Source organism: Macaca mulatta, chromosome 17 (genome assembly GCF_049350105.2).
Source record: "Macaca mulatta isolate MMU2019108-1 chromosome 17, T2T-MMU8v2.0, whole genome shotgun sequence".
Lineage (NCBI taxonomy): Eukaryota > Metazoa > Chordata > Mammalia > Primates > Cercopithecidae > Macaca > Macaca mulatta.
In genome coordinates, this window is record NC_133422.1 from 27,180,015 (window position 1) to 27,195,019 (window position 15,005).

At 40.6% G+C, this 15,005-nt stretch overlaps 1 protein-coding gene across 2 annotated transcripts in view; it reads right to left on the reverse strand.

Moving 5' to 3' along the window:
- SUCLA2 (succinate-CoA ligase ADP-forming subunit beta) overlaps positions 1–15,005 on the reverse strand; it is a 70,784-nt gene that overhangs the window by 33,419 nt on the left and 22,360 nt on the right. For both annotated transcript variants that reach the window (XM_077974358.1, XM_015121053.3), the window contains exons 5-6: positions 7,073–7,201; positions 614–752 (exon numbers count right to left, since the gene is read on the reverse strand). In XM_077974358.1, the coding sequence (XP_077830484.1) occupies positions 614–752; positions 7,073–7,201 (268 nt within the window). The remainder of the gene's footprint in view (positions 1–613; positions 753–7,072; positions 7,202–15,005) is intronic.

Sequence of the window (15,005 nt, forward strand, 5' to 3'; positions counted from 1 at the left end):
AATTTTTAAATCTTATGTAACTTTAATTAATTTTAATAACTACATGGGGCTGATTGTCACTGTATTGGACAGTGCAGTTCCGACCCCTTTGTGCATGTCTCTATAAGGTGTTTTATTTTTTTTGTTTTGTTTTAATGAGTTTAATATTTGTTCATATTCGGCCGGGCGCGGTGGCTCAAGCCTGTAATCCCAGCACTTTGGGAGGCCGAGACAGGCGGATCACGAGGTCAGGAGATCGAAACCATCCTGGCTAACACGGTGAAATCCCGTCTCTATTAAGAAATACAAAAAACTAGCCGGGCGAGGTGGCGGGCGCCTGTAGTCCCAGCTACTGGGGAGGCTGAGGCCGGAGAATGGCGTGAACCCGGGAGGCGGAGCTTGCAGTGAGCTGAGATCCGGCCACTGCACTCCAGCCTGGGCGACAGAGCGAGACTCCGTCTCAAAAAAAAAAAAAATATATTTGTTCATATTCGTTCTATTTGTTATTTTTTTAAAAAGCTTCTACATAGGTAGAAGTTTAATTTCTTTAACTTCTATGAGTTTAACTTCCTTAGGGAAGCATATAACAGAGAAATAAATGAATAATCATATTAGACAAAAGAAGATACTTTACCAGCTCCATCTGAATCTTCCACCATTGGATTTATTTCTATCATGGTTGCATCATATTTCAGAAAAAGGCTGTAAAGCTTGACCATGTTTTCTGCTGCTGATTCCACAATATTAGGTGGAAATCCCATCTTCTGTGCAAGCTGAAATCAGTATTTCTTTTTATTATAGGTGGTTTGCATATGTCTAATCAACATTATTGTAAATAAAAAGCCTTGTAGTTTGTCACTTAAACGATAAATGAGTCATTTATAGTCAAACATTAATTACTGAAATAGCAGCTACCATTACTAAATGGTTAAACAAAACTTTTTACTCAAAATCTTCAAAGAGTAGATATTATGCCCATTTTATAGATGAGAAAGAGATTCAGAGAGATCAAGTAACTTGCCATTGGCCTAGATTCCAGTTCCAGGGTTTATTCCATAATGTCCATACTGCCTAAGCTTTATGGCCAACCTAAGCTGAAAGAAGAGGCTTATATCTTATTAAAACTACATATAAAATGTGGGCCAGGCACAGTGGCTCACGCCTGTAATCCCTGCACTTTGGAAGGCCGAGGGGGCCGGATCGCTTGAGGCCAGGAGTTAGGGACCAGCCTGGCCACCACAGTGAAACCCTGACTCTACTAAAAATATAGAATGTGGCAACCCCAATGGTCCAAATAAAAGCCAAAATATTAGAAGACCCTATTTTACCTTTTGTGTAATTTATAAAGAGTGTCTATCAAGCAATAAGAATGCATGTCATTCAGTCAAATGAGTGTTACCCCATTCATTCAAAAATGTACCGAGCACCTAATAAATTCCAGGCACTGTGCTAGGCCCAAAAGATAAAGATATTTAACTTTATAATATAATAAAGGAGTTTACAGTCTTGAGGGATTCCCAATTAGAGATACCCATAGAGCTTTTAAACAATACAATATCAAGGTCCCAACTCAGAAGTTCTGGTTGACAAGTTTTACACTGGATCAAGCATCTATCATTTTTCAAGTTTCACAAGCAATTCTGAACCACTGGTACAGAGGGTACATGTCTATATGTTTATTCTAACAGTGCTGCCACTGCTCAGGAACACTATAGAGAATTCTTTCCTATTTTTCATTTGCTATCTAAGGTTGTAACACATTCTTTTGATTTTCAAGAACAAAAAATTCTTAAATTCTTTGAAGATGAAGAAGATATTTACAAAGAGCCAAATGCCAATAAATAAATGATCAAGCTAAACAATGTAATCTGGGCGCAGTGGCTCATGTCTGTAATACCAGCACTTTGGGAGGACAAATGGATCACTTGAGGCCAGGAGTTTGAGACCAGCCTGGGCAACATGGTGAAACACTGTCTCTACTACAAATACAAAAATTAGCCAGGTGTGGTGGCGCATGCCTATAATCCCAGCTACTTGAGAAGCTGAGACACAAAAATTGCTTTGAACTCAAGAGGTGGAGGTTGCAGTGAGCCGAGATCACACCACTGCACTCCTGCCTAGGTGACAGAGTGAGACTCTGTCTCCAAAAAACAAACAAAAAGCACTAAGGAATGTAATCTTTTGTTATGACCTATTTCAAATAAAGAATAATATGAAAGTACCATTTTATTATGAAAGTTTTTCACTATGTCATAACTCACCTAAAAAACCAAAAACTAAAACCAAATGTTTAGGCTTAAACATTTGAAAACTACAAATTCTGATCAATTCATTATGACAGCAATTTGCTAATGCTAGGCACTATTTCCACTCATCACCATCAGGAAAAATGCTATATAATCTTAGATTATTTCTTCATGTATTCTTGTAAATCAAGTATTTTCTTCCTCATCTAAATTTCACTCTCATCATCTTCACATAACTACCTAATAAATCAAATCTGTGCCTTTTAAACATTTATATCATTCATCTGCCAAAATTATTTGCTTTACTCTCCATCAGAAACATTTCTCTATCTCCTTTAAACCTTTGTGCCGGTCAAAATTCTTGCACTTGGCTGGGCACAGTGGCTCACGCCTATAATCCCAGCACTTTGGGAGGCCGAGGTGGGCAGATCATGAGGTTAGGAGTTCGAAACCTGCCTGGCCAACATGGTGAAACCCCATCTCTACTAAAAATACAAAAATTAGCTGGGAATGGTGGCGGGTGCTTATAATCTCAGCTACTTGAGAGCTGAGGCAGGGAAATCGCTTGAACCCGGGAGGCAGAGGTTTCAGTGAGCCGAGATCATGCCACTGCACTCCAGTCTGGGTGACAGAGCAAGACTCCGACTCAAAAAAAAAAAAAAAAAAAAAAATTATTGCACTTGCTGTACTTCAATACCATAAACTTATTCTTTTTTTTTTTTTTTTTTTTTTTTTTTTTTTTTTTTTTTTTTTTTTGAGACGGAGTTTCACTCTTTTTGCCCAGGCTGGAGTGCAATGGTGTGATCTCAGCTCACCGCACCCTCCACCTCCCGGGTTCAAGCAATTCTCCTGCCTCAGCCTCCCGAGTAGCTGGGATTACAGGCATGTGCCATCATGCCTGGCTAATTCTGTTTTTTTTGTTTGTTTGTTTTTTGTTTTTTTTTTTGAGACAAAGTCTTGCTATGTCGCCCAGGCTGGAGTGCAGTGGCCGGATCTCAACTCACTGTAAGCTCCACCTCCCGGGTTCACGCCATTCTCCTACCTCAGCCTCCCCAATAGCTGGGACTACAGGCGCCCGCCACCTCGCCCGGCTAGTTTTTTGTATTTTTAGTAGAGACGGGGTTTCACCGCGTTAGCCAGGATAGTCTCGATCTCCTGACCTCGTGATCCGCCCGCCTCGGCCTCCCAAAGTGCTGGGATTACAGGTTTGAGCCACCGCGCCTGGCCGCTAATTTTGTATTTTTAGTAGAGACGGGGTTTCTCCATGTTGGTCAGGCTGGTCTTGAACTCCTGACCTCAGGTGATCCACCCACCTCGGCCTCCCAAAGTGCTGGGATTACAGGCGTGAGTCACCACGCCCAGCCATAAACTTATTCTGACATAGTTTCTCATGAAGAAATGTTTAAGGAGAATGGTGTGCACCCGGGAGGCGGAGCTTGCAGTGAGCCAGGATCGTGCCACTGCACTCCAGCCTGGGCAATAGAGCGACACTCCATCTCAAAAAAAAAATAAAATAAAATAAAAATAAAAATAAAAATGTTTAACTTCAAAGTTCAATATTCGAACTTTTCTTTTAAGATGAGTCACTAGGCCAGGTACAGCGGCTCACACCTGTAATCCTAGCACTTTGGGAGGCCCAGGCAGGCAGAACACTTGAGATCAGGAGTTCTGGAACCGCCTGCCAATATGGTGAAACCCTGTCTCTACTAAAAATACCAAAAAAAAGTTAGCTGGGCATGGTGGTGCATGCCTGTAATCCTAGCTACTTGGGAGGCTGAGGTGGGAGGATTGCTTGAACCTGAGAGGTGGAGGTTGCAGCGAGCCGAGATCGTGCCACTGCACGCTCCACCCTGGGTGACAGAGCGAGACTCTCCATCTCAAAAACAAACAAACGAAAAGATGAGTCACTTATTTTTATATCCAAAACAAACAATTTAATTCAATAGCAGCATTACAAATACTACCAAGCAACTCTCACAGGCCATAATATTAAACTCAATGGGGACTTTTTTGTGTGAGGGGAAGAATGGAGGGGAAGGAGCACACAAGGACAATAGAGAAGACCAGTAAAACTGTAGGCAAAATTTTATTGTGAACATATACAAACTGAAAGAAGGACCACAGCATTCAATGAATTCTTAAAATCATTCATAAACCACAGCTCTATCATGGAGATATATAAGACAGTGTCCCATCCATTCTATACTTACAGAAAATAAAGGGGACACAGGAATATTTTAAATGTTCAACCACTTAAACCATGGAGATATAAAATCCAGACTACAAAAAATAATGAATGATAATCACCTCAGTTTCTTCAACAACTAAACTGGAAGAAAAAAGATGAAGACGGCAAAAAAGAGAAACCTGCAAGTTTTTGAAGACCTGTGAGACAAATCAGTCAGTAAATATGAAGGGGCCCGGCGCAGTGACTCACGCCTGTAATCCTAGCACTTTGGCAGGCCGATGAGGGCGGATCACCTGATGTCAGGAGTTCAAGACCAGCATGGCCAACATGGCAAAACCCCATCTCTACTTTTAAAAAAGTACAAAAATTAGCCAGGCATGGTGACGTGCACCTGTAGTCCCAGCTACTCAGTAGGCTGAGGCAGGAGAATAGCTTGAACCCAGGAGGGAGAGGTTGTGGATCACGAGGTCAGGAGATCGAGACTACCCTGGCTAAGGCGGTGAAACCCCGTCTCTACTAAAAAAAAAAAAAAATACAAAAAACTAGCCCAGGCCGGGCGCGGTGGCTCAAGCCTGTAATCCCAGCACTTTGGGAGGCCGAGGCAGGTGGATCACGAGGTCAGGAGATCGAGACTATCCTGGCTAACATGGTGAAACCCCGTCTCTACTAAAAATACAAAAAAAAACTAGCCGGGCGTGGTGGCGGGCGCCTGTAGTCTCAGCTACTTGGGAGGCTGAGGCGGGAGAATGGCCTGAACCTGGGAGGTGGAGCTTGCAGTGAGCCGAGATCATGCCACTGCACTCCAGCCTGGGAGACACAGCGAGACTCCGTCTCAAAAAAAAAAAAAAAAAAAAAACTAGCCGGGCGAGGTGGCGGGCGCCTGTAGTCCCAGATATTGGGGAGGCTGAGGTAGGAGAATGGCGTGAACCCGGGAGGCGGAGCTTGCAGTAAGTTGAGATCCGGCCACTGCACTCCAGCCTGGGCGACAGAGCAAGACTTCTCTCAAAAAAAAAAAAAAAACCAAATTAGCCAGGCATGGTGGCACATTTTGTTGGAGGCGGAGGTTGCGGTGAGCTGAGATCACACCATTGCACTCCAGCCTGGGCAAAAAGAGTGAAACTCCGTCTCAAAAAAAAAAAAAAAAAGAATAAGTTTATGGTATTGAAGTACAGCAAGTGCAATAATTTTTTTTTTTTTTTTTTTTTGAGTCGGAGTCTTGCTCTGTCACCCAGACTGGAGTGCAGTGGCATGATCTCGGCTCACTGAAACCTCTGCCTCCCGGGTTCAAGCGATTTCCCTGCCTCAGCTCTCAAGTAGCTGAGATTATAAGCACCCGCCACCATTCCCAGCTAATTTTTGTATTTTTAGTAGAGATGGGGTTTCACCATGTTGGCCAGGCAGGTTTCGAACTCCTAACCTCATGATCTGCCCACCTCGGCCTCCCAAAGTGCTGGGATTATAGGCGTGAGCCACTGTGCCCAGCCAAGTGCAAGAATTTGACCGGCACAAAGGTTTAAAGGAGATAGAGAAATGTTTCTGATGGAGAGTAAAGCAAATAATTTTGGCAGATGAATGATATAAATGTTTAAAAGGCACAGATTTGATTTATTAGGTAGTTATGTGAAGATGATGAGAGTGAAATTTAGATGAGGAAGAAAATACTTGGTTTACAAGAATACATGAAGAAATAATCTAAGATTATATAGCATTTTTCCTGATGGTGATGAGTGGAAATAGTGCCTAGCATTATTATATTATAAGATCGTACCACTGCACTCCAGCCTAAGTGACAGAGCAAGACTCCATCTCAAAGAAAATAAATAAAATAACAATGAAGGACCTTATTTGGATCCTGAGTCAAACAAATTGTAGATGAAAAATTGCTCTGAAACAACTAGAGAAATTTGAATGACTAAGTAAGCGATGATACTAAGAAATCATTGTTGGCTGGGCGTGGTGGCTCACGCCTGTAATCCCAGCACTTTGGGAGGCCGAGGTGGGTGGATCACCTGGAGTCAGGAGTTCAAGATCAGCCTGACCAACAAGGTGAAACCCTGTCTCTACTAAAAATACAAAAATCAGCCAGGTGTGGTAGCTGGCGCCTGTAATGCCAGCTACTTGGGAGGCTGAGACAGAAGAATTGCTTGATCCCAGGAGGCAGAGGCTGTGGTGAGCCAAGATGGTGCCACTATATTCCAGCCTGAGCAACGGAGCTAGACTCCGTCTAAAAAACAAAAAAAAAAGAAAAAAAAAAGAAATTATTGTTAATTTTACTAGACAGGATAATGGTATAGTGACTTTTTTTTTTTTTTTTTTGAGACAGAGTCTCACTCTGTCACCCAGGCTGGAGTGCAGCGCCACAATCTGGGCTCACTGCAACCTCCGCTTCCTGGGTTCAAGCGATTCTTCTGCCTCAGCCTCCCGAGTAGCTGGGACTACAGGCATGCACCACCATGCCTGGCTAATTTTTTTTTTTTATTTTTAGTAGAGATGGGGGTTTCACTATATTGGCCAGGCTGGTCTCAAACTCCTGACCTTATGATCCACCTGACACTCAAAATATTTAAATAAGTTTTGACAATACTTCAGTTGTATAGTTATCTTTAAATATCATAATTCTCTAATGATAAGGTAGAAATTTTTCAGGAATACAACATACCTGGAGAGCTTGTTCCTTTTTGATGCCTTCTTCAATATCAATAGGTTCTGTAATTATTGCTTCAGGAGTCTCAGCAGCAACATCTTCAATGTTGACACCACCCTGTGAACTTCCTATTAATACAGGACCCTGGCAAGGGTAGGAAACAACCAAAACTAGATTTATTTTAGACTCATCAATGAAACTTTAAAACCTACCCATGCATAATATCAGATGTAAGCATCTATTACTCTCTACCCATATTTTAAAATTTTCTTAAGAATTTATCCTCACATCTCCAGCATAGTGCCCTCTTATAAATATTCAATTAAAGCAATGAAAAAAAAGTAAAAAAAAAAAAAGAAGAAAATAATGGCTTGCCTGCAAGAAAAATAGATTTAAAATATACACAAAAACTTACACCACAATAGCAACAACTTGGAACCAACTCAAATGCCCATCAATGATACACTGGATAAAGAAAATATGGCACATATACCATGGGATACTATGCAGCCATTAAAAAAGAATGTGTTCATGTCCTTTGCAGTGACATGGATAAAGCTGAAAACTGTTATTCTGAACAAACTAACACAAGAACAGAAAACCAAACACCACATGTTCTCACTCATAAGTGGGAACTGAACAATGAGAACACATGGACACAGGGAGGGGAACATCACACACCGGGGCCTGTGGGGGTTTGGGGGCAAGGAGAGGGATAACATTAGGAGAAATACCTAATGTAGATGACAGGTTGATGGGTGCAGCAAATCACCATGGCACATTTACACCTATGTAACAAATCTGTACTTTATATACATGTATCCCAGAACTTAAACTAAAAAGAAAAAAAAGAAAAAAACAAATTTACACCAAATATGTAAACATATACATGTGAAATATAACCTATGCATTTTTCATAAAAACTGAGGGGACATTAAAAGTATTGCCTAAAGCATCAACACTAGAAAATCCTGAAAACAGGTATTTGAAAGAAAAAGCCTAAGAAAACGTAAAGTCTAAGCTCTAATCCTACTGCAAGACAACGAAAAAGAAAGCTGGTAGCTGGGCGCTTTGGCTCTCACCTGTAATCCCAGCACTTTGGGAGGCTGAGGCGGGTGGATCACAAGGTCAGGAGATGGAGACTATCCTGGCTAACATGGTGAAATCCCATCTCTACTAAAAATACAAAAAACTAGCCGGGCGTAGTGGCAGGCGCCTGTAGTCCCAGCTACTGGCGAGGCTGAGGCAGAATGGCCTGAACCCAGGAGGTGGAGATTGCAGTGAGCCAAGATGGCGCCAATGCACTCCAACCTGGGCAACAGAGTCAGACTCCGTCTCAAAAAAAAAAAAAAAGAAAAAGAAAGAAAGAAAGCTGGCCAGACCCAGTGGCTCACACCTGTAATCACAGCACTTTGGGAGGCCAAGGCAGGAGGACTGCTTGAGCTCAGGAGTGAAGAGCAGCCTGGGCAACATAGTAAGACTCCATTTCTACAAAAAATACAAAGAAATTAGCCAGGCATGCTGGCATGCCCCTTTAGTCCCAGCTACACAGCAGGCTGAAATGGGAGGATGACTTGAGACTGAGAGATCAAGGCTGCAGTGAGCTGTGATCACACCATGGCACTCCAGCATGGGGAAAGAGCAAGACCCTGTCTCAAAAAAAAAGTAAAATAAAATAAATAAAAGAGAAAGCTAACTAGTTTGAAAGAATAGCTCTGGGTATTATCATGAACAAGATGAGAAGGTAAGGTATCAATACCAATAATTATTAACCTTTAAGTTCTTGAATATCAATCAAGAAAAAATCATAAATTATCTAATATATCTACTAATTTATGCATTAAACTAGAAATAATGTTAACATGAAAAAATAGAGAAACAATAAAACTGTATTTAAAGATTATTTACTGACATAGGAAAATACTGTAGTGTGTTATGTAGTGTATGTTTACATGTAGTGTTATGTACGAAAAAATGACACAAAACCCTAGGAAACGACCCTAGGTCGTTTTCTCAATTGTATTATTTTTTTAACATAAAATGCGTTTCAATGTGCTCCATATTGACAGAAACAAAAGAAGAGTGGGGAATAAAACATTAAAAGACTTTTGTTATTTTAAATGCAACTCTTTTCCAAAAAAAATGTTTTAACAATGAACACATTACTTTTATACCCAGAAAAAAAAAAAAAACAGGCATGACAATTTTTTTTTTTAATCAAAAGACTAATTTCACTTTTCTTTGATACGGAATGTTGTTCTGTCACCCAGGCTGGAGTGAAATGGTGCGATCTCAGCTCACTGCAACCTCTGCCCCCCAGGTTCAAGGGGTTCTCCTGTCTCAGCCTTCCAAGTAGCTGGGAATACAGGCATGCGCCACCATGCCCAGTTATTTTTTGTATTTTTAGTAGAGACAGGGTTTCACCATCTTGGCCAAGTTGGTCTTGAACTCCTGACTTCATGTGATTCACCCGCCTCAGCCTCCCAAAGTGCTGGGATTATAGGCGTGAGCCACCACGTGAGCCTAATTCCACTTTTCTATCCTAGCACTTAGTGTTTTAGTAACATACTCATTTAAGGTATAAATTAGGCCGGGCGCAGTGGCTCAAGCCTGTAATCCCAGCACTTTGGAAGGCCGAGACGGACGGATCACGAGGTCAGGAGATCGAGACCATCCTGGCTAACACGGTGAAACCCCGTCTCTACTAAAAAATACAAAAAACTAGCCGGGCGAGGTGGCGGGCGCCTGTAGTCCCAGCTACTTGGGAGGCTGAGGCAGAAGAATGGCGTAAACCCGGGAGGCGGAGCTTGCAGTGAGCTGAGATCCGGCCACTGCACTCCAGCCCGGGCGACAGAGCGAGACTCTGTCTCAAAAAAAAAAAAGGTATAAATTAAAGGAATAGTATTGCATTCGTTACTGTTTAGAGAACAAAACAGTCCTTCAAATAGTTTAAATACTGCAGTAACAAAAATTAAAAAGAAGAATCTATCACTTTTTTAAGAGTGTTAAACTTCTATTTAGGAAAAAATTATTTTGTATCGTGTGATTCGATTTCTATAAACATTTGTAACAAGGAATTTGGCTGACTTTTGTCCCCAGGGTCTTGGGAGTAACTTCTAAACCCTCCAACCACATCTGATAGTTGATGCTAACAAGGAGACTTATGGTGGGCTCCTAGACAGTTTACACTAAGGAGATGACTCAGGTGGGCAATGGCCACGCCAGAAAGATCGATGTGATTAGAGGTTTAGGGTTTTCAGCCAAATTATATCAACCCACTCTGCAGAGAAGAAATGGGCTAAGTCAACTGCATAGACAATGATTCAATCAATGATACCCAGGCTGGGTGTGGCGGCTCACATCTGTAATCCTAGCACTTCGGGAAGCCAAGGCAGGAGGATTGCTTGAGTCCAGGAGCTCGAGACCAGCCTGGGCATCATAGTGAGAACCTGTCTCTACAAAAATTTAAAATTAAAAAAAATTTTTTTTGTTTAATGCCTACACCATGGACCCCCAATGAAAACTCTGGACACCAAGGCCAGCAAGATGACAAAATAGAAAGCCCAAGACCATGCTCCCTGACAAAAACACTGACTTTAGCAACAATATATGATCCAAAAAGCTTTTATGACAATGACAGAAACCAATTAGGAAGTCACAGTACCCCAGGTAAGCTCAAAGCCAAGAACATCTGTATTGAAATTCAACATCAGCATCCTTCCCCCTACCACTCCAAACTAATAGTTTGGGATTAAAAGGCTTCTCCATTTGGAGAGAAAGAGAAGAGTAGAACACATGTTCAACATTCCAGCTGCTTGGAGAGCTGTCCAAGGGACTGTTTCCTGTCTCAACTGACATGGGTGCTGTTGGGGAACCAGCATACTCTGGATGCCTGTGGGGCATCGAGAACAAAGGCGAGTGCACAGGCTCATGGCAGCACCAGAAAATGTGTAACATCCCAGAGAGAAGTTGACACAGCTTACCACAACTAGAAAACACACTCAGCTCCTGATTTTTTTACAGGTTGAGTATTCCTCATCTGAAATGCTTAGGACCAGAAGATTTTGGATTTCTTTGAATATCGAAATATTAGCATTATACTTACCATTTGAGCATCCCAAATCTAAAAATCTGAAATCCAGAATGCTCCAATGAGCATTTCTTTTAAGTGTCATGTCAGTGCTGAAAAAGCTTAGGATTTTATAGCATTTTGGATTTCAGAATTTCAGATTTGGGATGCTCAAGCTATATTTATACCACAAGATACTAGAAAAAGAACAGCTAGGCCAGGCACAGTGGCTCACACCTGTAATCCCACCACTTTGGGAGGCCGAGGCAGGCGGATCACGAGGTCAGGAGATTGAGACCATCCTGACTAATACGGTGAAACTCCGTCTCTACTAAAAATGCAAAAAATTAGCCAGGCGTGGCAGCGGGCACCTGTAGTCCCAGCTACTCGGGAGGCTGAGGCGGGAGAATGGCGTGAACCCGGGAGGCGGAGCTTACAGTGAGCTGATATTGCACCACTGCACTCCAGCCTGGGCAACTGAGCGAGTCTCCGTCTCAAAAAAAAAAAAAAAAGAAAAAGAACAGCTAAACCCAAAGTTGGCAGAAGGAAGAAAATCATAAAGATTAGAGCAGAAATAAAAGAAACAGGGAATAGAAAAAAAAAATCAACAAAACTGCAAATTGGCTCATTGAAAAAGTGGATAAAATTGACAATCCTTTAACTATAAAAAAAAAAAAGACTGAAAAAACAAAAATCAGAAGTGAAAGGAGACATTACTACTGTAACAGAAATAGAAAAGAGCCTAAGAGACTGTTATGAAAAACTATATATCAACAAATTGAATAAACTAGAAGAAATGGATAACTTCCTAGAAACAGTCTTCAAAATCATAAAGAAATAAAACTACGAACAGACCTATAAGTAGTAATGATACTCAATCAGTAATCAAAAACGTCTAAGCAACAGGAAGCCCAGGACCAAAGGGCTTCACTGGAAAATTCTATCAAACATTTAAAGAACTGAACCAATCTTTCCCAAACTCTTTAAAAAATTGAAAAGGACAGAAAATTTCCATACTCACTCTATGAAGCCAGCATTACCATGATACCAAAATCACAGAAAGGTACTAAAAGAAAACTACAGGATAATACCTCTGATTAATAATGATAAAAAAAAAAATACCCTCAACAAAATACTAGCAAACTGAATTCAACAACACATTAAATGGACTTTACATCATGATCAAGTAAGACTTACTCCTAGAATGCAAGGATGGTTCAACATACAGAAATTCAGTATAATACATCCTATTAACAGAATGAAGGACAAAAACCACAATAATCTCAATTGACACATAAAAGGCATTTAACAAGCTTGAATACCCTTTCATGATAAAAACAAACAAAAAAAGACTGAAGGAAACAACTGCAATATAATAAAGGCCATATAAGAAAACTCATAGCCAACATCATACACAATAATGAGAAACTGAACATCAATGTGCAAAAATCACAAGCATTCCTATACACAAATAGACAAAGAACCAAATCATGAGTGAACTCCCATTCACAACTGCTACAAAGACAATACAATACCTAGAAATACAACTTACAAGAGATGTGAAGGACCTCTTCAAAGAGAACTACAAACCACTACTAAAGGAAATAAGAGAGGACACAAACAAATGGAAAACATTCCATGCTCATGGATAGGAAGAATCAATATCATGAAAATGGCCATACTGCCCAAAGTATTTTATGGTCAGTGCTATCCCCATCAAGCTACCATTGACTTTCTTCACAGAATAGGAAAAAAACTACTTTAAATTTCATATGGAACCCAAAAAGAGCCCACATAGACAAAATAATCCTAAGCAAAAAGAACAAAGCTGGAGGCATCACGCTACCTGACTTCAAACTATACTACAAGGCTACAGTAACCAAAACAGCATGGTACTGGTACCAAAACAGATATACAGAACAACGGAACAGAACAGAGGTCTCAGAAATAATGCCACACATCTACAACTATATGATCTTTGACAAATCTGGCAAAAACAAGCAATAAGAAAGGATTCCCTATTTAATAAATGGTGTTGGGAAAACTGATTAGCCATATGCAGAAAGCTGAAACTGGATCCCTTCCTTACACCTCATACAAAAATTAACAAGATTGATTAAAGGCTTAAACATAAGACCTAAAACCATAAAAATCCTAGAAGAAAACCTAGGCAATACCATTCAAGACATAGGCATGGGCATGAATAAACACCAAAGCATGAATAAAACACCAAACTTCATGAATAAAACACCAAAGCAATGGCAACAAAAGCCAAAATTGACAAATGGGATCTAATTAAATTAAAGAGCTTCTGGACAGCAAAAGAAACTATCATCAGAGTGAACAGGCAACATACACAATGGGAAAAAATTTTTGCAATCTATACATCTGATAATATCCAGAATCTACAAGGAACTTAAACAAATTCACAAGAAAAAAACAAACCCCATCAAAAAGTGGGAGAAGGATATGAACAGACACTTCTCAAAAGAAGACATTTATGCAGCCAACAAACATGAAAAAAAGCTCATCATCAATGTTCATTAGAGAAATGCGAATCAAAACCACAGTGAGATACCATCTCATGACAGTTAGAACGGTGATCATTAAAAAGTCAGGAAACAGGCCGGGCACGGTGCCGCATGCCTATAATCCCAGCACTTTGGGAGGCCGAAGTGGGCGGATCATGAAGTCAGGAGATCGAGACCATCCTGGTTAACACGGTGAAACCCTGTCTCTACTAAAAATACAGGAATTTAGCCAGGAGTAGTGGAGGGTGCCTGTATTTCCAGCTACTCAGGAGTCTGAGGCAGGAGAATGGCATGAACCCGGGAGGTGGAGGCTACAGTGAGCTGAGATCATGCCACTGCACTCCAGCCTGGGTGACAGAGCGAGCTCCGTGTCAAAAAATAAAAATAAAAAATAAAATAAAAATAAAAAGACACAAACAAATGGAAAGACATCTTATGATCACAGACTGGAAGGCTTAATATTGTTAAAATGTGCATACTACCATAAGCAATCTACAGATTCAACGTAATCTCTATCAAAATCTCAATGGCATTTTTTTATAAAAATAGAAAAATATGGCCGGACACGGTAGCTGACGCCTGTAATCCCAGCACTTTGGGAGGCTGAGGTGGGCAGATCACGAGGTCAGGAGATTGAGACCATCCTGGCTAACATGGTGAAACCCTGTCTCTACTAAATATACAAAAAAAAAAAAAAAATTAGCCAGGTAAGGTGGCGGACACCTGTAGTCCCAGCTACTCGGGAGGCTGAGGCAGAATGGTGTGAACCCGGGAGGCGGAGCTTGCAGTGAGCTGAGATCACGCCACTGCACTCCAGCCTGGGCAACAGAGCCAGACTCTATCTTAAAAAAAAAAAAAAAAAAGGCAAGAAAAATACACTAAAATGCATATATAACCTCAAAGGACCCAGAACAGTCAAAACAATCTTGAGAAAAAAAAAGAAAATGGAGATCTCACACTTCTTTTAAAATATATTATAAGGTTACAGTTATCAAAACAGCATGATAATGCATAAAAAACAGACATATAGATTAATGGAACAGAAAAGAGAACCCAGAAGTATTCCCTCAGGTATATGATTACATGATCTTCAACAATGGTGTGAAAGCTACACAAGAGGGCAAAAAGAACAGTCTCTTCAACAAACAGTGCTGGAAAAATTGGAAATCCACACGCAAATGAATGAAATTAGACCCTTACCATATACTATATGCTAAAATTTACTCAAAATAGATTAAAGACCTAAACATAAAACTTGAAACTATAAAACTCATAGAAGAAAACAGAGAGAAAACAGTTTATGACATTGGATTTAGCAAAGATTTCTTAAATATGATACCAAAGGCAC